The following is a 23,134-nucleotide window of genomic DNA, read 5'->3' on the forward strand; positions in this document are numbered from 1 at the left end:
TTTTGCACTCATTAAATGTCTTTGATGTGATGACCTCATATTCTTTACGAGGTGAGCAACTGTTAATATCCCCATTTTAGCGAGGAGCATACTGAGGCATATGGAAGTAAGCAAGTCACACACAACAAGCCACACACAATTGGAACTAGCAGCATAGGAGTGCTGACTCCAAATCTCTAATTAATCCCATTAGACAACACTTGTTTCCATAATAATGAGAAACACTGCATATCTGTTATAGTGCACTGAGGCACAGTTCTTGAACATGAGGCTTGTCCTACATATGGAGAGCTCCTTGGCTCTGGTGTTCCAATATAAAATGAAAGGCCTGATGGACAGAATGTCACTTTTTTGATTTTGAGAAAACACATTGCGCTCTTTCTCATAATTGGTGCTCAAGGGAGAGTGGGAAGAAAGGCTGCTTGCATTTACCACTCCGCAAATCCCTCTTCTGCCTGCCAACACGAATTTAGCACAGCAATGTCCAATGGTGGATCAGGATCAGAGAGAGCTTTGTAGCTGGGTTGCCAGGTAAATGGCAATCGAAGCTGGAGAAAATCATCACCTCAAACAGGGAGCTGAAGCAGAATTATATTTTTCCTGAAGGATCTCCTTAATGGGACATTCAAGGACCACTGAATTACAACCCAGGTCTAAGCACATTATTCTCCCCTCCCCACACAAAAGCAACAAGAGTTACTTTCAATTAATAAGCTTAGGATGTGGGTACTAGGCTGCAATGCTTAAACGACTCATTGCTGAATAACCCCAGTACTTTTAATGAGAGTACTTTGGGATATGTGATATGAAAGAGGCTGTTGTACAATTGTGGTGGTTTTATGCATTTCTAATAAGTTTTTATATCAGTATAACAGGTGAATTACATATAAAGAAGGTAAGTCCTTACCTCAAGGAACTGATTATTTTAACATTTTTAATTAAGTGCTTAGCATGTATTTAGTGCTTACACCATGTCCAGGGGTGGATAAACTTAATAAACACCACATCATTTATGATCATCTACCTCTGGCTGCGAAGTACCTAAAAATAATCTCAGTTTTAAGATGCAGACAATTAGATTTATGCCCCAAAAAATTTTTTTTTATAAAGGTCTCATACCCCTATTTTCCCAAGCCATGATCAGGTTTTTCAGCTTTACCAGCTTTTTCAATCCACCTGTAAGCAAACGGGTGGGGTGGGGGTGGGGATCCTTAAATCTATTTAAGAGTAAATGAAGAAAATAGCTGAAAATATTATAAACTATTACAAATGTCCTCTTTTATGGACACACCCGCTTCCTTGGGCTTTTAACTGAAATTTGCTTTTAAATTGTTTTTATCCTATGAGATTATATTAACTTTTTATCCCATGAAATGGTTTTATTTTTACTCTCTTTTATATTTGTTGTGTTTTAAATTGTGTGTTCCATCTAGAGATGCACATATCAGGCTGTATATAAATATGATAGATAGACAGACAGACAGTAAAACCAGCCATAAATGCAAGTGCAGAAGCATCACAGGAAAAGACACTATTAATTTGTTGTCTGACTCTATTATTTATTCTTTATACACTGAGTTTTCCAGACAGCACAGTAACTTTAATTACAATGTAATACAAGTTTCCTTGTAGTATTCCAAGACCCTAGACAGACTAATTGTTCCTCATAATTTTATAGATTGGGGGGGATGTGTTCCCTCACTTTATTTCCATACAACAAAACATGTCTATAATTATCAGTAAATTCAGCTCAAGTTCTGCAGACACAGACACACATTCCTAGAAGCCAGCCCCAAGGCCAATTAAAGAATGTGGATGGGGAATACAGGTCCTAGAGTTCCATGTCTGACTTGACATGCTCTGGTGCTGGCCTCTGCTAAACACCTATTGTTGTGTCTTATTACCAGCCTCAGAGCTGCTTGAAGGATGTTGAGGGGTACACTTCCTGGCTCCCCCTTCCAATTCTCTGGCCCTATCTGAGGCTGCTTGAGTCATTCAGACAGTCCCAAACAACTGCCAGAGTCCCAATTATAAGGGACTTCTGGAGAATAATACCTTGAAATAAAAAGTATTGAGTTGCCTGTTAAGAATAAAGCAACACCTTAGTCATTTTCACATGTTTTGGTCAGTGCACATGCAATCTGGGTTTTATGTCTTTTTAAAAAGTTGTACACTGCTCATAGCCTCTGGATGGGGCGGTTTATCAATGTAATCAAATAAATAAATAAATAAATAAATAAAATAATCTGTGTAGTGTATGCATATGGTTAGTCACCTATTATGTTCAATGCATGTAAACTTCCTATCCGTACCCTGCATTTGAGGGGGCCTGTACCCAGATTCACTTTTTCAATGAATGTATGTACAGTCATTCACACAAAAGCATGACATTGCGTACAAACACCTGCATGGATATACAACCTGATGCCCAAATTGGGCTTTTATGCCTTTCTCCAAGAAAGCCTATGAAAGTAGTTGGAGAGGAGAGCTGGTCTTGTGGTAGCAAGCATGATTTGTCCCCATAGCTAAGCAGGGTCTGCCCTGGTTGCATATGAATGGGAGACTTGATGTGTGAGCACTGCAAGATCTTCCCCTCAGGGGATGAAGCCGCTCTGGGAAGAGCATAAGGTTTCAAGTTCCCTCCCTGGCTTCTCCAAGATAGGGCTGAGAGAGATTCCTGCCTGCAACCTTGGAGAAGCCACTGCCAGTCTGTGAAGACAATACTGAGCTAGTGAGCTAGATAGACCAATGGTCTGACTCAGTATATGGCAGTTTCCTATGTTCCTATTTAGCAGATTTTAAGTGTTAACAAGCCTGGTCTATGAGATATGGAATATCACACTTCCTAAGAATTGTTAGGAAAGAGCAACTTGAGAATAGGGGTGCGTACACAGACTGTAGTCCGAATTTGGACTGTTCTGTGATCTGGCGAACCGGTTTGGCTGAACCACAGACCGGTCCAACAGTTCCAGGAGGCACCGGTGGGGCAGGATGGTGGCAAGAGGCACCTTTAAAAGTACAGACACAGGTCCTTACTAGCATGCATGACCGCTGCTCCAGACAGTTTCCTGCTGCTGCGGCGCTCCCCCTAGCAGCCTGCACGCAGAGGCCAGGTGAGTGATGGATCCGTGTCACTGTGCACAGAAAAAAAGGAGGTACCAGAGAGAAAAGGAGGAAAAAAGTGATGGAGCAGTGCCACCGTGCTGGGGGGCGTGTCGCTGCAGCAGGAAACTGCCTGGAGCAGTGGTCACGCTGGTAAGGACCTGTATCTGTACTTTTATTTATTATCATCATTACTGTTATTTATTACATTTCTAAACCTCCCCATCCAGAGGCTCTATTTGTGTAGCTTTCCCGGAACATACGTAGGATGCTGCCTTATACAGAGTCAGACAATTGGTCCATCTTGCTCAGTACTGTGTATTCTGACTTGGGATATGCATAATGGTTCATGATCAGAACGTGCCGACCGTGAACCAGGCTGTTTCTAGTGTTCTGAGCTCAGAACAGAATGCCTTTCAAATGAAGGGCCTGTTCTGAGCTTGGAATAAGCTCCATTTCAAGTTAGAACACTCGAAATGTCCCAAGTTGCTTGCTTCTGCACGCAAGCAGATGCTCTACCACGGATCAACAGTCGAATACGAAAGCTTCCCTTTGCTCCTCTAGAACCTGTCAAACTGTACTCTAACAAGCGTGATTGGATACACTTCAGAAAACAAGTAGTGAGAATCTAAAGAGTTTCGAAGGCTCAAGAGTTTTGCATCAGGCTCAAAACAGGAAAGAAGAAGCCACGTGCATCAACACCTCCTCCAACTTTAGCGGAAAGTCTGCTCAGGCTCATAATAAGGGCGGGGCGGAGTGTAGACCGGATTTCCTATCTGTCTTTAAAGCCTTAGCGCACGCTCTGGGAATGGCAAACGCGGCAGCTGCTTCTAACAGAAAATGTAGATAATCCAGGACTTTTCAATTGCGCAGTGGTTTGACAGAATCATGCTCCCCTGCAGAAAAGATAGATGTTCGTGTTTTTTCAAGCTTAGAGAAAGATGTTAAACTCTGAAGATTTTTTGTTCTAAATTTAGAACCGTTCTACAAATGCTTCCAGTACTATGAGAGGAAAAATGAACTGTACAGTACCATAAGCTCCATATTGCAGATGCGGTGAGGTGAAGCGATATTATCCCTGTATTGCAGGAGGCTGGGAATGAGGCTGAGACTGATAACCCAGTCCCGTAGCCTGCCGTAAACATCTCCATAATAAAGAAGGGGAGAGAGAGAAGGCTGATGGTAGTGGCATGGCATACAACACTCCTGTAGCGTTGTCTAGGTAAATACAATTGAATTTAGATTGCCACTTCCAGCGCCTTTTCAATCCCAATCTTTACTTTAATGTATACACGCTGTACGACTGTAGCAGAAATCAACGAAGATGCTAAATGCAACCGGAAATTGACTCTTTATCTATCTCTACGGAGTGCCAACTCGGTCTCATACACGGTTTCAAATACTCCTCTATTCTTGCTGCTCAGCTCACTAGTACATATGCGGCTGAGAAGGGGGAGTGCGAGCATGCGCAGAAACTCAGTAACCCTCGCCGTTGCGTTACACGCAGGCGTACAATTTGACTTCTGGTTGGTTCGGGTAATCCAGAACTTTAATATGGATTTTTCTTGTGCCGCCGTGGTTGCAGACGTTTTACTTTTACGCATGCGTACTGTGGCGAATGCTCCCGGAAGGGAAAGGAGAGGTGAAAGGTCAGTGATTGAGGAGACGGCATGGCGGGCAACGCCGGGAAAGGGAAGAAACGGCAGAAAGAGCAGCCTGATGCAGGGAAAGCGAACGAGCATGTCGCTGGCGAGGAGCAAGGAGCGCCTCCTGAGCAGGGCCAGGTCCTGTTCCCGCCGTCTTTCAGTGTCTCCGAAATCAAGAACAAGCAGCGACGCCACTTCATGTTCCTGCGCTGGAAGCAGCAGCAGAGGAAGGTGCGAACTGCTGCGGCTGGAAGGGTGGCGGCAACTGGAGCCGAACACCGGAGGTTTTTTGTCGTGTTCCTGTGTAATGGGGAGGAATAGTTGATGGTAACTGAGGAAATCAATGGGTGGAAAGGGGCAAATATCTTGCGTCAATGGATGAGGGAAACTCATACACTTCATGGGTAAATGCAGTGTATTTCATAGGAACGCGAGAAAAATTGGGTGGTAGTGGCCAATATCCATTCTTACAAAGTGTTTGTGCGATGAACAAAGCTGTGCTAGTGCAAGCAGATCACATGGTCGTGCTAAATCACTGGGATTTCTGGCATTACACCTTTGTGTAAAAATTCCCTGAGAAACAGATGGAGCATATCAAAAGTTGTGCCCTGTATTGTACTAACATGATACTAGTCGTGGCAATACAAGCCACCTACTTAGTGCAACACATTTGCACAAGTGTTTTGTTGATCTGGATATCAACTAGTGTGTGTTATGCTTGGCTTGACTTAGGAGGAGGTTCAAACCTCCCGTCAGCCATAAAGCTCACTGGATAGGCTTGAGCAAGTTCGTGTCCTCAAATATCTGAATTCCTTTGAAGGAAAGAGGGTACAAATGTGATTGTTTATGTACATAAGAACAGCCCTGATATATCAGGCCCAATGCCTGTCTATTCCAGCATTCTATTTCACACAGTGGTCTTTCCACCATCTTCAATTCCAAGGTGACTTACACATATTTGAATTAAGTTGTTTTTACTTGTGGCAGGAATGGGCATCCATATGCAGACCTTACACCCAAGAACTGGATATAACTCCTCCACCTGATGCCTACTTGCATTCTGGCCATCTTGGGCTCTGTGGTGGAACAAAAAGCAAACCTCTTCAGAAACACCTACCACCTAGGCCAAAATGGGGTGGAGTAAAAGTGTCCAGTCAGAAGGTCAAAGGTGCTTCTGTCAGACAGCTGCCTCGATCACTGTTAAGTCTCATAGGAGCAGATTTGCTGGAGTTGTCTGTTTCCACTGCTGATATCAGCTGCCACCTTTAACAATATCCATTTAAATCCTGGAAAAATCTGCTTGTTGAATAGGGACATAGGAAGCTGCCATATACTGAGTCAGACTCTTGGTCCATCTAGTTCAGTATTGTCTACACAGACTGGCAGTGGCTTCTCCAAGGTTGCAGGCTAGAATCTCTCAGCCCTATCTTGGAGAAGCCAGGGAGGGAACTTTGAACCTTGCATGGATGGTTTCCATTTATGTTATTTGTTACTGCACTTTTATATACAACCTTTGTTTTCGGGTAACAAAGGATGTGTTTGTTTCCTTCCTTCCTCAAAAATATATTTTGTTCTCTTTCCTTCCTGTTTCCCCCCAGGAGAAATTAGCCATTAAGAAAAAGCGAAGAAAGGAGCGAGAAGCACTTGGAGACAAGGTAAACAGAAGGCCTGGGGATTAAGCTGATGATTATTCCAATATACTCTCTTAGTGAAAGTACTGATAATGTATCTGCAGTTTACCACCTGCATTTTGATACAGTTTATATACAGCTCCCTTATATGCATATATTGGAAAGTAGCCAGGGTAGTTGTTAAAAGTTGTAGCAAGCAATAGGTTAGGTTCTTTTACTGCCAAGTGCAATACCATTGACTATTTGATTTTGGGATAGTCATTTCTGTTGCATCTATCAGATGGTTGAAATGATGTTTCATTCATTTCAGAAAATGAAAGGATATATTTTTCAGCCCTTTTTTGCACATTACGTGGCAACATTGGAATATGAATATAATATCTTGGTATATGAATATAATCTGTGCTCAGATTTGTAGCTGTCGTAGTCAGTGTTCTCTGTAAGGCATGCACACTTGCATGTGCTCACAAGTTTTTTGTTGTGTGCTCAGTTAATTTTAATTCCACTCAGGTTGAATCAGAAAGGCTCCATTCTGAATGCATGTGCACACACACTACCTTGATACTGCCACCCAGAACAAAACTCATTCTACATACAGATGAAAAAAATTAGAGAGGAAACTGTAGTGTGACACAGAAAGCTCCTGGATCAGTGATCAAATACGACTTTTGCCATAAACTCAATAGAATTATGGCTTGCCTAAGGCCAACTTACTTTTGGCCACCCCATCTGCAATATAGAAATAATGCTAGTCTGTTTATAGGGATGTTGTGATAAGTACTGAGATAATGTAGAAATGCTTCAAAAAAATTAAATGTATAACATAGAGAGCAAGAATGGGTTAATACTAAAAGCCCTGGGACTGCAATAATGACCTATAAACTGTAGTTGTAATAAAGCACAATCGATGTGCTTTTTGTTTGCAGGTGATTATATGCAGAATTATCTGTTTAGAATAAATAGAATTATTAATAGGTTTAGAAGAGTTTATTAAATTCAGAATGTTTTCTGACTAGAAGTAATGCTTAATGCATTGCATTATACTTTGGCATAACTAAGGCTTGGCTGATGGAGGTTCTAAGGTATTTTATTGTATTACCAGACTGCATCTGTATTCTTTACTACCTATTTAACTGGATCAGTTGTTGGCAAAAATAAAGAGCCTCAATTTCATGTATTAACTTTTTTTTTCTTTCAGGCACCACCAAAGCCAGTACCAAAAACAATTGAAAACCAGCGTGTATATGATGAAACCACAGTAGAGCTGAATGATGAAGAGGTAACTATTGGAAAACTGTATTTCCCTAAAACATGCTAATGCTTAATAAAATCCCCCCTTTTGAAGGTTTGATGCTATGTTAATTCTGTGCATGAGAACATCTGATAAATAACCATTTGCCTCTGACTTGGAGAAAAATCTTAGATATTCTGTTGTGCACTTCTAAGAATCACCAGTCACTTAGCAGTTAGGTTTTCAAACTGGTGGGCCCACTTCTTAATAAAATAGCAAACTTCATTTTTTTCCCTTTTTGAAAGAGAACTGCAAGCTTTCCTCTTGTTTTCAAGACAACCTTGAAAAATAGATTTGAAGCATCTTCCTGAAAAAGTCAAACCAGGATGCTGTTGAAAAATGCTTCTGATTGTTTTGTGAAATCTTATCTTAAAAACCCGATACATTCTGTTTAACATCTAAAGCATAGTTCCCCAAATATCTGAAGTACTCTTATATGGCTAATATAAAGCCACTGAGTCTTAGCTCCATAAAACACCCTCCCAAATTGAAGGTTTTGGTGGTTTTTTTAATGGGAAAATACACTTTAATATGGCTTCACATCATCATCATCATCATCATCATTCTGTGTTCTCAGGTTGCTCTGGATGAAGCTACAGATGAATTTGCACCCTACTTTAATAGACAAACTGTTCCAAAGATTCTTATCACAACATCTGACAGACCCCGTGGGGTAAATAAACTTTTTTCACCTTTTATTATACATAATATGTGAGCTTGTAATCAAAACACCTTAGTTTTGTTGTTGTTTAAAAGAACATGTATTTCAACTTGTACACTGAATACTCTGATAGTAACCAATCATTGTTCTGAACTGATGATTGGAAAAACTCAATCATTGGCCAATTAATGCGTATATTTAAACACATACTCAGACATTAACAGGAGTGGACCAGTATAAAAAACCCTTATCAAACAGCAATTTTGTTTTAGTAAAAAAGTGTAATTGCTTGCATTGACATTCTTTGGTAGTCTTCAAAGCAGAATATAATAGTAAAATTGCCTCAATTTTTGCTTGGAATAAACTGCCTTTAATATCTTGCTCTTTTTGGTTTTTATTGTCTCCTAAACCAGCAATTGGAATATTGGTGGGGAGAGAATGCAACTTTTGTCTAAGCTGCATTCACTGCCAGATTACCTACCTGCATAGCCCATCAGTTTTTCCATTAATGGCTGGCAGCATAGTATAGGTGTTGATAAACAACATGGCTCTTTCTATAGAAGGCCTAGCGCTAGTGATTCTTTCTTCAACGCAGTCTAGGAGGCTCCAGTAGCCTTTCATCTTAGTTGCTTAAAGTATGCATTATACAGAAACTTTCACGTAGCCTGGGAATTATAAAGTACATGGCCCTATTCATTAGTCATGCTGCACTATATCTGAAGAACAACTTCTTAAATATGTGATGGTAAAAATGGACTTGTTTAGATAGCTTTCTTGTCAACAAATTTGAATGAAAAGGTTTACTGACCCATACTGGAGAGTTGACAGTACAATCCACTGACTGTATTTTAAGAATATCTCACCTAACTCTTAGGTATCAACTCTTGTTACAGAGAACTGTGAGGTTCTGCGAACAATTGTCAACTTGCATTCCAAACTCTCATGTTTATTATCGAAGAGGACTGGCTCTGAAAAGAATTATTCCACAGTGCATCTCAAGGGACTTCACTGATCTGATTGTTGTCAATGAAGATCGTAAAATACCGAGTATCCTTCACAAATAAGGACTTCTTTATACAGTAGTTTCTGAATTAGTTATCATGACTGCAGATTAACAAGTATCATAGCACTATCAGATTACATGGGAAAACAGATTTTAGTGATAGGTTTATTTCCACCACATACCAATTTCACATGACATATCAGTTAGCAAATATGAGGATTTTAAGTACTGTACTGAATATTCTGTGAAAAATTATTTTAGGATTCTGGATAGATGCATCTTGTACAACTTGCTTTTATATTGCACATTAAATTGTCTCCCTTAACTCTGTTGGAACAGATGGGCTTGTGTTAAGTCACTTGCCTAATGGCCCGACGGCTCATTTTAGGATGAGTAGTGTTCGTCTACGTAAAGAAATAAAGGTGAGTTTTTTCTGGCAAGTGCAATTCTTCTTGTGTAACTGTTATCTTTAACATTCAAGGCAACATTTTTTTCACTTATTCTAGCGAAAAGGAAAAGATCCCACAGAGCACCAGCCTGAAATAATCCTGAACAATTTTACAACACGATTAGGCCATTCCATTGGTCGCATGTTTGCTTCTCTCTTCCCACATGATCCTCAGTTTGTTGGTAGGCAAGTGGCTACATTTCACAATCAGCGTGACTATATCTTTTTCAGATTTCATAGGTAAGTCTCATAATTTTCCCATTTGTTATACACCCCCTTGATTGTACACGCTGCTAACCTTTAAAAGAAAATGGAGGAGAATCACTGCTATATGTACCACTAAACTTGGACTTGTTTCTCTTCTCCCTCTCTTTGCCCCTGAGTTGCCTGGATAAGGAGAACTACTGTTAGTACAAATTCTATAACTTGCCTCTGGCAAGGGAAAAGGGAACATTTGTCCTGCTGGCACGGTTAGGAAGTGCTTGCACTCATATGCTACAGAGCATGGTACAGTGAGATGGGGAGGCAGGCCATTCTAGTCATTCAGAACTGATTGGAGTCCACTGATAGGGATGTGTACGAAGCATTTCATGCACATCCTGGGGGGGTGAAGAGTGAGCACTTTAAAAGAAAACCTGGTCTTACCTGCTCCTCCTCCTGCTGCCCCAGTGTGGTGCTGTCAGGATTAAATGCCCCGCCGTGTGGCTGCAGGGCTGCTCCCAGCAGTCCACGGGCAGGGTCATCAAGGCAATGTTGTCCATGTGTGTGCCACCTTGAGTGGTTGGCGTGATGTTTCTGGTCATCCAAGATGGTGCGCGCATCATTTCCATGATGAACCTGCCCGTAGACTGCTGAGAGCAGCCATGTGGCACGGTATTTAATTCCAACAGCGTTGTGCTGGGGCAATGAAGGGGCCATGGAGGAGTAGGTAAGACTTGCTTTCTTCCTCTTAAAGCACTTGCTTGCCCCCAACAGAATGCTTCAGCAAGGTAAGCTTGAAGTGTTTTGGTGCCTTGAAATAGAGGCGCTAAAATGCTTCACACATATCTCTACCCATTGATTAAAGGGGAGGAGAGGGTGGGAGCCAGAGTGGAAGATGTCTCAGCTTAGTGGGAAGGGGTGAGGGCAAAGAAAGGTGGTTCTGTGAAGCAGGTATTATTTGTAAAAATGCTCCCTTTCCCCCCTAAAGTGTATATCTCTTATGGAATGAGGCTGTTAATAAGTGGGGGAAAGCATATTATAATGAGAAAAGTCACAGTAATTGAAAAATTCTTATGGGCTATATACCATCTCTGCTAACTTTCTCTAACTTTTAAAGGTACATATTCAAAAATGAGAAAAGAGTGGCAATTCAAGAATTGGGCCCACGTTTTACACTGAAATTAAGGTCTCTTCAAAAAGGCACATTTGACTCCAAATTTGGTGAATATGAATGGATTCATAAGGTATTTATTTCAATCTTTTAGCACTGTAGAATTCTGTGGACTTAAATTTTGGAGGCAAATGTTTATATTGTTACTTTAAAGATACTGTACACAGAAATTTTAGTGTATTTTGAAGAATGGAATATCTTACCAACTTCATTTCATTTGATCTCCAGCTACTCCAACTTTTTAAATGGCTTTTTAAATTTAGTTTTTGTACTGCAGTATCCACTTCTGTCCTTAAAATATCTGCTGAAATTCCATCATTCTAGTATTAGTTTTGCTAAGTATGAAGTGATATACTAAGCTTTGGTATTAGAAAGTGATTGGAATCCAAACAGCCATACAAATTAGTTCATGCATCCAGTGAGGTATTTGAGGACCATTCTTTGTTGTATGGTAAATCCTTGATATGGCAGGCAAAAACTGCTGCAAAAAGTCCAAAATCCCTTTGGGCACATTCCTTTGTATGCCTAAAGTAGAACTTCAGATCGTGACCAGTGTCTTTTTCCATGTATAATCCCATATACCGTGTGAACGTGTTAATGAAGGTATTTTAGCATAACATGAATTGACCAAATTATAACACAAATCCAAACTGATTTGACCTTGCTGTGAAGTTCTTGTTGGTTACCTAATCTACTATATACAGTGTCACTTTACAATCAGCCCTAGTCAATCTGAATATACATTACTGACATGCCAAGTCTTGTGAAATAGTGAGTTGATACTAGCTTAATACTAATCAGCTTCCCTTAAACAGTGATGCAGAGACTGAATCTAGTTATAAGAACTTAACAGTTGTCTTCTATTAAAATGTGCCATCCCCTCACTATATAGCAAATTGTTTCTTTACATTTTTCAGCGCCGTGAAATGGACACAAGTCGGAGAAAGTTCCATCTATAATAGCAAGCTAGGAATGAAGAGTTGCTGTTTGATCTGTTGAGTTATACAGAACCTGGACTGGTGGTGCCTCAGACCTACTCTTGCTCTTTGTTGAAAAAACTCCAAAAGAGAAATGGCTCTTTCCATCAGGGTTTGTACTTGAACAGACTGGTGAGCAGTGTTTGCTGTATCAGGGATTCCCCGGTGTTGACTGCGACTCCCATAATCCCCAGTTGCAGTGGCCAAATGTCAACATTTGGGAATCTCTGTTACATGGAAGATTGTTGGTGACCATCTCCTTTGGTGCCTTGTGTAACTTTTTTCCTCTTTATTTACAAGTAATACATTTCATGTTACATGTAGAAGGCAAACTGCATCTAGGATAGCTCTGTTTCTCCCAGTGCAATATTTTATAATTATTTCACTTCCAAAATAGATTTAATTGAAGTCCAGAATCCTACTATGCATTATGAACAGTTAGCCTGTAATTAAGTTGCCTATCAAAATCAGTTGTCAAAAGTATTTAAATATTTTACTAAAATTGTCCATCAACTTCAATACTTTGACCGACTGTGCATTTCAAGTTATTGATCATACAAGAGAACTGTCAAGCATTTAGTACAACTTCTATTAATGTGGGGGAAGGCAGGTTAAGTAGATCTGCACAGGAAAGTATACAAAGGAAACCTGCAAGTCTGTATAACTCTGAAAGTGTTGAATTAGGTCTGTTCGGTTAATATAAACAATGGCTAACAGTGACTAGCCATGCATTCTGTTTTCTATACGTCTTACTGTGAGGGCTGCTGTAGCCAAGAAATCCCTCTTCCATAAGATGACATAGTAAATTAAGTGATAAGTGCATAGTAAGTGAAACAGCTGTGTCTCTAGCAGCTTTCTCAAAGTTATTTGAACCATCCACAGAAGGAACAGTTTATTTATATATGACTTGGCTTTTATAAATAGTGTAATAAGGCATATTCATTTGGGATGGTGGTTGTTAGCTTATAGGGAAGGAATTCATTTTATGATTTTTTTATGAGAGCTTCTACTCATTTCAAGATAGGTATGATAGCACTGTAATCTTCTATCCAAGGTAGAAAGCACAAGTAGTACTATATTCTGGCTGCAAACACTGATACTTTTGAGCTTCATGATTAGAATGTTCTACAGAATCTGCCTTGAGGCTCTGGAAAATGAGCCAAATTATGAGAAAGCAACACATTGTTTATCCAAATTGCAGAGTTTTATACTAAGATTCAAAATCATTAAGTCAACTCTTTATTGCTTGTATATAAAATTGGTTCCCTCATGATACAGAAGTTATTGCAACTAGCATACAGTTTGTTTAGAGAGGTAGATTGTATGACAACAGTAGCAGTATTACTAGCTCTAAGTTGGCACATTAAGGCAAAGTTCTTGAACAGGTTCCAAGCCACTCTGCTTCACTTCCAGATTCATCATACACGGCTACAGCTATGAAAAGTTGTTAGAAGATCTGGAAAACAGACACAAGAATACATAAACTCTTTCAAGGAAGATCACTATAAGTTTGTCCAAGTAGACAATACACTAACAGTCAAGAACTTGGTTTCCAGAACTTACACCTCACGTGACTTCTCAAGTGGTCTGCAATAATAGAGAAGCAAGCAAAACTACAAGGATGTTCAAGTAGCAAACCAAGTTAATAAAACACTAAGTATACAGTGGGGCGGTGGGGGCAGGCAGGTTGCCCACACGATCCACATTGCTCCCGGAAGCATGGAGCAAGAAGCCAGGACTTGTTATCTTGGCCTCTGAGCATCCCCCACTGTGCATTGGGGGATTCTCCCAGGGGACAGGCACTCTGGACACCCATTTGTCAGCACAAGCTGCAAGCAACTCATGGTGACATACAATCCCAGTAGCCAGGTTAAGAGCACGTTTACACTTTAATCTTAGAGCTGGGCTGCAGCATGGGTTTGGCACTGTGGGGTCACCAGGATCTGCATAAATCCTGGCGGTTCTCATGGGCACCCAGGTTTGGCTGCTCATGAGAACAGCCTCAGTACCTGTCTTCCCTCAAAGCCTTTCAAGGCAGTTCTTAAGGCTAGAAGGGAGTTCCAGGAAGTATATCACAATTTGAAAAATGAGAGAACACAGTATAGGGCTTCATTCAAAGATCATAAAGGTATATGGGAGCAGACAGGAAGAGGTGTTCCCTTTGGATACTCTAGGTGCAGGCACTAAAAAGCTTTAAAGGAGTTTATTTGATAATATTTACATACTGCCTGGTATATATCACCAGGCGGTATACATAATTTTTAAAAACCAGGATAAAATTTTACAAAAGAAAAGTTTGAGATAGCTATCATTCAAGCTATTTGATAAAAGTTTTAAAAATTTTATTGTGAATGCATACATTTTCATGTCTCCCCTCCCCCCGGTATAACTTGCAGAAATTAGCATTTATGTAAGCCAAAACTCAGCAATAGCCCACACCTGTGTATTCCCCACACTGGGCTGGAAGAATTACTTTGGAGGAGTATAAGCAATTTCCCCACCCATTTGAGAAACACAGCTGTCTCTCTTTTGTATGCCAGGATCGACTGGAGGATCTTCAGTTGTTTCCAAAGTCAATGCACCACTTCTATCAACCAAGCAGCCAGCCTGGCTCATCTCCAGGTCTCATAGCCGACCAACTACTTAATGTGTGCCACCCTCTTTTCTCTCCCACCTGGCTGCCTGAAGTGTGGTGAGGTGCATTAAGAGCAGGGAGGAAGCCAGCACTGTGGCTTGTGCAGGAGAAGATGACAAGGCTATGTAAAACTAATTTAAAATAGCCCACCTCGTGGGAAACCAAAAAACCGAGGCTGTTCTCAAGCACACTCTAGCCCAGGCTAGGGAGCCCAGCCTAGGTTAGTTGTGTGAGAACCTGGCGGGGCAGTGCTGCCTGAAGACAAAGTGTGCCATCAAGTCGATTTTGACTCCTGGCGCCCACAGAGCCCTGTGGGTTTTTTTGGTAGAATGCAGGAGGGGCTTACCATTGCCTCCTCCCATGCAGAATGAGATGATGCTTTTCAGCATCTTCCGATATTGCTGCTGCCCGGTATAGTACCAGTGGGGATTTGAATAGCAACCTTCTTGCTTGTTAGTCAAGCATTTCCCTGCTGCGCCACTTAAGGTGATGCAGTGTCACCTAGCCCAGCTTTTTAAACCTAGCTTTTAGCTGGGGTTAAAGGCTTGAGTGAGTCCTTAACCCAGGCTCTGGGATTGTGTGTTCGCTGGAGCTGCATTTAGTCCTAGCTGACACAGAGATGGGTGCCTGAAATGCCAAACTCCTGGGGGAAATCCCCCAAAACACCATGCATGTTGTGCATTGCATTGTGGGATAGTCAGAGGCTGGGGCTTGTCGTCCTGCTCTCCAGAGCTCCATGCTACACCACACAGCATGGATAGTCTGGAAGTACAGTCTGTGCCCCAAGCAACAATCAGCGGTCATCTGGGGGTGGGGGAAGGTGAATTGGACCAGGCTCTCCTCCCTCCCGCCGGTATGAATGGCCCCAATGTATAATCTGTGGGGTATGTTTGCAAAAATACTGTTGTTATTAATTCGATTTCTATACCGCCCTTTCAAAAACAGCTCAGGGTGGTTTACACAGAGAAATAACAAACAAATAAGATGGAACCCTGTCCCCAAAGGGCTCACAATCTAAAAAAGAAACTTAAGATAGATACCAGCAACAGTCACTGGAGGTACTGTGCTTGGGGGTGGACTGGGGCCAGTTACTCTCCCCCTGCTAAATAAAGAGAATCACCACATTAAAAGGTGCCTCTTTGCCAAGTTAGCAGGGGTTATTAAAGCCCAGTAGTGGCAGGCAAGTCCGAAATAATTGTATACCATCAAAATTATGATTGATACTAGATTTGTGTGTCCATTAATTACAATTACAGTGAAAACTACATTCCTGTATAACCTTATCTGGGAAAAAGCCCAGTTTCAACACAACAGAACCTTACTTCCAAGGAAGCATGCATATGAGGATCTGAATGTTTGTGGAAACACTGCAATGAACTCATTTTGTATGGCAAGGGATAGGACCATTATACTTCAGGGAAAGAAAGTTCACAGTTAAATCAAAACTTACCATTGAAAAATAATTTGTATTTTACTGAGTTAGAGAAATGAACAGACTTTTTGTGGTCTAAATGGATTTGTACTCGAAGAAACTCCTGTTAGTAGGGGATCATGATTTGCATTCTGCAGACAAAACTGCTTTAAGTCAGCTGCAGCTTGTGAAACCTGAAATCAAAAAAATTCAACAACATAATATGTTGTTAGGTTATTGACTGGATGAAACACTTGTCAGTGATAATTCAAGCAAGGTACTGTCTGTGAGAGTGGCTGCAGCCTACCAACATCTTTAGTTTCAGAGTTTAGGAGAACTGTCTCTTTAAAAAGCTTAAAATGTAGCTTTCCTATCCTCCACCTTAAATGAAGAGAGTACTAGGGCTGTCAACGGAACCAGATGGGGGTGGTTCGAAGGCAGGGGTCTGTGTGTCGCACTTTAAGGGGGGGTTGCACTTACCTCTCCCTCCGCTTCCCCCCCACCGGTGCGTACCTCCCTGCTGCCCCATCCTCTCAGTGGAGGGAAGTGGCTGCTGTGTGTGCCATCCAGTAGGACTTTGCAAATACTGAGCGCCGGTGGAGGGAGGAGTAAGTGCACCCTTCCCTGCCCTTAAAGTGTGACATCTACCCCCGCCTAAGAACGTTGAACACCAGTGTTTGAACCTGTTCGGAAGTCTGTAAAAGGGCCTCTGAACAGGTTCGTGCACATCCCTAGAGAGTACACTAAAGCTACTTGACAGACAACAATGATCAGTCTTGCTCAAAATTGCCTACCATGCTGTTACTGGTATCCACTTTATTTTTAAGTTACGAGTCCTTTGGGCACAGTGGACTACCTTATTTTTCTGTGTAAAGCATTTGAAAAACTTTGTTGATAAGCTTTATACAAATATTCATAGTAGCAGTATCAGTGGCTCTTCAAAGTTTCCGACAAAGGTATTTTCCCTATTACCGAAGGGAGCTGAAGGAAACTGGCCCTTTAGCACTGAGACCCTTCCATGAAAGTTGACTATTGCTGTCAAACAAAAATATATGTAGGGTCTCTCAATATAATACATTTTATTTTGCGGAATGGTACACTTTGCCCTGATTTCCCTTTGAATAAAAATGGTGGTCCTGGGATACAGTATTTGTATAAGCAGAATCCTGCTTCCACAACAGATTGTCTTTGCTGGAACACAAAAAAGGATGGATAAAGTGTTCCAATAGTTTAATAGATATGCTTTATTTTGGTCTTTGACTAGTTTAATATATTAGTGTACCAGACAAACTAGAACATGACCTCTTCAAATCTTTTACTTATTTCACAGGCTTGTAAAGATTATTCATTGTGGCTGCAGCTCCACATACCTAGAATTATCTCCCATTGAATTCAATGGGCTTACTTCCACGTAAACCCACTCAGGACTGCACTGAGTTTCATAAAAGTACAAAAGCTGCGAGTTTACATTAGTCCAAAACGCCCTTTCTTGAGCCGTACTTCTCTATTTTGCGGCTAGCATGAACTCCATTCCGAGTTGCCGCATGTCTCTTATCCCTCCCTCCGAGGCACTAAAAGTTGTATTAAAAAGGAATCTGAACCGTTCCCTTCATTCCAGAAAGGATACCAAGCGAACCTCTACGGCCGCTCCCACAAAACTTTCAAGAGACAGCTAACAGGATGAGCTAATGAAGAAGGTGGTCAGATATGGGTGGGGACGAAGTCGCATAGAGGAGCCGTAGCTCCTCCAGGCAAAGTCTAACGGGATGTCAGATCAGAGATACTGGGGTGCCCGTTCAGCTATCCAACAGCGTGAGAATGAGTCAGAGCTGTAAAGGCGGCCGGGGAGAGGAGAAGAGGCTCTCTGTACATGCTCAGAGTCCCTGCAGTGCTCCTTCCCATGTCCGGGGGAAGCCGAGGGGCGGCAGCTGAAAATAGGCTCCAACGACGCCCCGACGAGCAGCCCGAAGCGCTCCCTAAGGCGCGGTAATGGCGGCCAGGGCGCTGGTCCCGGCCCCTTCCTCCTCCTCCTCCGCGTCTCACCTTCACACGGCTCACGCTGGCCTCCAGCCGCAGCTGTTGCACCACCTTCTTCATAGCCACTACGTTGGAGGAGCCGGACATCGTTCCCCCGACTTCTCTGTCTATCGTAGGAAGAGCAGAAGAGCCGCGGCCGAGATGCTGGGGCTGCTGCTGGTGGACGGGAAAGCGGGAGAGGCGACGGGAGGCTTCTCGTAACTTTCTACCAAGTTTCCGGCGCTTCGCAAACTCTTTCGCCCATAGACACTTTCCATAGAGTCACACACAGGGCCTACTTCTGGGTTCCCCCTGGAGGTCATTATTTGGTTTTCCCCGGGGGCAGCGATTGCTGCCCATAGAAAAACAATAGAGAAATTCAGACTTCTGTAGTAGTTAGGCGCGAACAGTGACAGGCGTCCATACGTCCATAAGCCAGGTCTTATTTGGAGTGAATACTGTAATTCTTGTTGTCTCGAAATATTTAAAAGCGCAGCTTGTCTGAATGCGAAGCAATGGAGTATAAAGGGTTCTTCTGCATGCAGCTGAGCGCAGGATTTCGGTTGGGAAAGGAGCGGAAGAGGCAATTCAAATAGATTAGATGTTACTGCGACCTGACCTGAAGGGCATTTTTGGTGGAAATCCAACTCAGGCTCAGCTCCACCTTTAGCCTGTAATACTAACAAAGTACTAGGCTGTCATAAATCACTCTTGCTCTTCCATAGCCCCCGCCTCCTTAAATATAGGGGTTATGACCCGTATTGGCAGGGCAGTTTTTAAGCGTTTAAAGTCTAAAAATCAACTTCCCACAGAAAACAGGACCTTAATTAGAAAAAGCATAAACTCTTTTCTATCTTCCTGTTTGTTTACGCGGGTAGTCATGCTGCGCCTCCTGCCCAGTCATAAGTCACATTAAGAGCCTGGATTTTATGAGCAGCTCTCATTTCTGCCCCAACAACAACAAAGCATGAAAATAAGACTTCTTGTGCATCAGAGAATGGTCGTATTACTCTAGTCTCCTATCTCTATACTGCGCACTAAGCCTTCAGTTGTTATAGTTTGAGCCTGTCCTAAGGAGACGGGGTGGGGTGGGGGGCAAGATCCGCTTCTTCTTCGTCTCACCCTGTGGGGGCACAATTGCGAAACATGGTGCTAACTTTGGAAGAGTGAGGGGGCACTCGTCCACCTCATGGAGCACACGTCCCCCCAGCCCGGGCCCTGCACAGAGTTGTGAGACGTAGGCCCTGCAGAAGTGGTTGCCTTGGAAACGCCTGTCTCCTCCAGCAGAGTACAGTATAGGGAAGATCCTCACCAGTTTCTCTTTCTCTTCACCTCCGCTGCTAATTGGTTTGAGAGTCGTTGACATCCAGATTTTTGTCTTCTTCCCTCCCCCGTTCTGGCCACTGAACTCTTTTTGTCCTTTTCTTCTTGGTCGTTGTTGCCAAAGTCGCGTGATCATCTAATGCTGAGCATCTTGTTGAGGGCTTCTCTGAGAAATTGAATCTTTAAGCTTGTTTTGAGAAGAGGCAGTCAAAAATTTCACTGAAAGAAGGAGCGAGCAAATACATAAAATAGCGCCCAGACCAGCAGTGTCTTATCACAATCCACTTCATGTTGGTTTCCCCCTATTCCAGTGTTGTGCACTGCAGTGTGATCCTGTGCATGTTCAGTTGGAAGCAGGTTTCCCTGAATTCAGTGGTACTTATGCTCAAGTTAAGTGTGCATAGTGCACCCCTATCTAGGAGAAAGCCCCACTTAACATTGTGGGACTTCCTTCTGAGTAAACAAACATGCATAAGGTTGCACTGTAATCTTGAGATTTCCATGTAAACATGTTTTGCCATCAGGTGTTATCTTATTTGTTATCTCATGCCTTTGTCAGCAGCCTGACAAGCAGAAATTTAAGTTTTCATCATTACTCTCTGTATCCATACCCCGTAAATAATTGCTTGCTAAATATTTGTGTGTCAGGATCCTGCCAAAGATACAGAAATAGGGGCAGTTAAAAGGTGGCAGTCCTATCCCTTGGGATCCTGTGGCATGTTTTTTTTTTGTTTGTTTTTTGTAATTTTTGTTCCTAATGCTAAATTGACACAAATGCATCCATTGATCCAGTGTGCTAACACAGGAAAGCAAATTTGCTAATTAATGAATGGCAATAGCTATACAGTTGCAGTAATGCAAATTTCCCATTTAATTTATGTGTTGTTTATTTATTTGTAAGAAAAAAAATATTCCTTAAAGCATGAGTAGGAGGACAACAGCCAAAAAGAGGGACAGCATGAAGTCTTTATCTGGACCAAGTTATTTATTTTAAAATTTACAATCTGCCTTTCAGTCAGTGAAGGTAGTCAAGGAGGCAGAAAGGTTTGTTGATCTTCACTGAGATCCACACTTTTCAATGAGACAGGATAGCAAAACTTCACAAATTAATAAAACCTTCATGGCCTAAGGCCCACAAACACTAGTCTCTCCAAAAACATGCTTCATGTGGTTAGAACCAAGATGGCATCAGGAGCATAACTACTGAGCATCATGTGAATAACACAATTCTGGAGATATGCATGATCCTTCCCCCTCCCAGAACAAGCATACAGATCACATATATCAGGAAAATTGTATGTATGTTTGTACATGCTATCAACTGATTCATGAACGATGTCATTTGTCCAGTTGTGCTGAACATGGTCCAGATGCCTGACCCAAGTCCCTATCATGCCAACAAAGAAACCAGGATTTTAAAATAAAACATACAGATAACGTATAAATGGCCTAAACTAATATCAGTGAAACATAGGTTTTGGCCCAATGCAAGTGTAATGGGAAACCATGGTTCCCTATTATGAAACAAGTCACAGTCTTGTGTGCTCTCCTCTTCTCTTTCTTTGGGCACAAGAGGAGCAAAGGGAAAGCTTTTAATTCTGCTTTGAAGTAAACCACAGTTCCATATTGCATCCAAACACAGGAATGGCAAGGAAAAAACAAACCAAGATGAAACCCTGGTTTCAGATTCTGACTTGTTCTCTAATTTGTAGTTTGAAGTAAACCACAGTTCTTGTGTTCAGACATTATTTATTTATTTATCATATTTTTATACTGCCTGATATGTATATCTATAGGCAGTGTAGAAATTTTAATACTAAAAATCACAGATTAAAATAGATAAAACAATATAAAACAAATTATTAAAGTTAATTCTAAATAAAAGCTTGCAAGAACAGGAGAGTCTTGAATTCATAATGTGAAACTGTGGCTAATTTCAAAGTGAAATTAAAAGCTTCCTCTCTCCTCTCATGTTCAACAGAGTGGAGGAGGAATGCAAGAGCCCACAAACCTCTAGGGTGCATTCATTTAGTAAGGTTCCTGTTATAATTTCATGGAGAGGAGAGCTGGTCTTGTGGTAGCAGGCATGACTTGTCCACTTAGCTAAGCAGGGTCTGCCCTGGTTACATATTAATGGGAGACTAGAAGTGTGAGCACTGTAAGATATTCCTCTTAGGGGATGGAGCTGCTCTGGGAAGAGCAGAAGGTTCCATGTTCCCTCCCTGGCATCTCCAAGATAGGGCTGAGAGAGATTCCTGCCTGTAACCTTGGAGAAGCTCAAGCTGCTGCCAGTCTAGATAATACTGAGCTAGATGGACCTATTGTCTGACTCAGTATATGGCAGCTTCCTATATTCCTATGGTTTCCTCTCATGTCTGAACCAGGCCAATATGTTTTAAGATTGGAAGCTGTTTGTTCCTATCCAGTCCTTTATAAGTTTTTAGACACAAATTCTAATTCAGTTAACAGACTCTGAGTATATATTCACAAATGTATGGTATCTTTGCCTTGTCTCAGCATAAAGTGCACTGCCCAAATGACAGGATCCATTTTCAATACTGTGGTTTGCACTGAGATTAACTTCATGTAAATAGCATATATAAAGCAGTCCTTTGATTACTGAAGCAAATCTCAGTTACGTGGACCTGATTAAGCAATTCACTGGGTTACTTAGGAGATATTCACTTGTATAGAGGGAGTGTTCACATCCAAAGGTGGATCGACTTTGTTAGCCAACAGTGGATCTTTTCAGTTTGTTTCCAGGTTAGCTAGAAACAAAGTATTTCATTGCCCTAAAGCTGACTTTGTTTTAAATCTAACATTTGTAGAGCAGACAAGCATGTGTGAAATGAGTGGAATACTGCCTCAAAGAAAGCAATAGGATTTAACTGTACAATGTTAAATAAAGCTTGGCTATAAAAATAAGATTTTTAAAAAACACCACAAAACTATTCAGAGTTCACCGTGAGGCAGGACAGACATCAGGGAATATGCCGTCAGGTCATATCAGACCTCCCACAGCAGAGGTGAGAAATAATGAATTTTAGAAAATGTGTTTAGCAGGTTTAGAATTTGATAGTGTTTTGCAACATTTTCTGCTATAGATTTGTGAGGTACGGATATTAATAACATAGAAAAATGACTTTTTATATAAAGAGAAATCTTAATTCCTTTCATTTCTATACCCATGTATCTTATTGTCTGTAGCAGGATTTACTGGTAGAATGGTTTTGGATAAGAGCCAAAGACTAGACATTTCACTACCGTTTCTTACTGCTTGTTATACATATAGGCAATGTTGACATTTGGCAAGATTTTTCAAATATTTTCCTTTGTTAATATGTGATTCATCTCCACCAGGGGCAGTAAGAACAGGAGCTGAAGTTTCACCAGTGTTCTCTTTGTCTATTGCAGTTTTACCTTTAAGCACAGGGTCAGTAGTACCTTGATCACAGACCGTTCGGTGGATTTGGTAGCAACAGCTGCTAGCTATGCACATGAGTGCTTCCAGTGTTCCCATGACTAATAGAGCTGCAATGCTATTAGCAACATACGTCTTTTTAAAATGTCACAAGCAAAGAAGGAGTGTCAATCTATATTCAGAATAAGATTTCTGTG

General features: G+C 41.5%; 3 protein-coding genes across 6 annotated transcripts in view; 2 read left to right on the forward strand and 1 right to left on the reverse strand.

Moving 5' to 3' along the window:
* Window positions 1–4,683: 4,683 nt before the first annotated feature.
* Window positions 4,684–12,650, forward strand: RPF1 (ribosome production factor 1 homolog). Its single transcript, XM_053244535.1, has 9 exons — window positions 4,684–4,979; window positions 6,347–6,403; window positions 7,578–7,658; window positions 8,248–8,343; window positions 9,225–9,378; window positions 9,674–9,756; window positions 9,841–10,022; window positions 11,101–11,227; window positions 12,072–12,650. Exons 1-9 carry the CDS (start codon window positions 4,773–4,775, stop codon window positions 12,111–12,113), a joined length of 1,029 nt encoding a protein of 342 aa, XP_053100510.1. The 5' UTR covers window positions 4,684–4,772; the 3' UTR covers window positions 12,114–12,650.
* A 707-nt stretch (window positions 12,651–13,357) lies between these two features.
* Window positions 13,358–19,178, reverse strand: GNG5 (G protein subunit gamma 5). The gene is made up of 3 exons (XM_053244537.1): window positions 18,221–19,178; window positions 16,217–16,371; window positions 13,358–13,587 (listed from the first exon to the last, which is right to left on the reverse strand). Exons 1-2 carry the CDS (start codon window positions 18,299–18,301, stop codon window positions 16,246–16,248), a joined length of 207 nt encoding a protein of 68 aa, XP_053100512.1. The 5' UTR covers window positions 18,302–19,178; the 3' UTR covers window positions 13,358–13,587; window positions 16,217–16,245.
* The window catches only part of SPATA1 (spermatogenesis associated 1), a 55,051-nt gene continuing 50,953 nt past the window's right edge, over window positions 19,037–23,134 (forward strand). The window contains exons 1-2 of one of the 4 annotated variants that reach the window (XM_053244525.1): window positions 19,052–19,481; window positions 22,345–22,542. In XM_053244525.1, the coding sequence (XP_053100500.1) occupies window positions 22,507–22,542 (36 nt within the window). In that variant the 5' untranslated portion in view covers window positions 19,052–19,481; window positions 22,345–22,506. Of the gene's footprint in view, window positions 22,543–23,134 lie in introns of all 4 variants that reach the window. The other 3 variants (XR_008305925.1, XR_008305924.1, XM_053244524.1) reach the window with 3 other exon arrangements.

Source organism: Hemicordylus capensis, chromosome 4, assembly GCF_027244095.1.
Source record: "Hemicordylus capensis ecotype Gifberg chromosome 4, rHemCap1.1.pri, whole genome shotgun sequence".
NCBI lineage: Eukaryota > Metazoa > Chordata > Lepidosauria > Squamata > Cordylidae > Hemicordylus > Hemicordylus capensis.

Bases quoted from the DNA above. Each gene is read 5' to 3' on its own strand.
- RPF1 (XM_053244535.1), top strand. From the start codon at position 4,773: ATGGCGGGCAACGCCGGGAAAGGGAAGAAACGGCAGAAAGAGCAGCCT. The intron at 8,344-9,224 runs GTAAATAAACTT...CTCTTGTTACAG, and splicing joins CATCTGACAGACCCCGTGGG to AGAACTGTGAGGTTCTGCGA. The intron at 11,228-12,071 runs GTATTTATTTCA...TACATTTTTCAG, and splicing joins AATATGAATGGATTCATAAG to CGCCGTGAAATGGACACAAG.
- GNG5 (XM_053244537.1), bottom strand. From the start codon at position 18,301: ATGTCCGGCTCCTCCAACGTAGTGGCTATGAAGAAGGTGGTGCAACAG. The intron at 16,372-18,220 runs GTGAGACGCGGA...TTTTGATTTCAG, and splicing joins CCAGCGTGAGCCGTGTGAAG to GTTTCACAAGCTGCAGCTGA.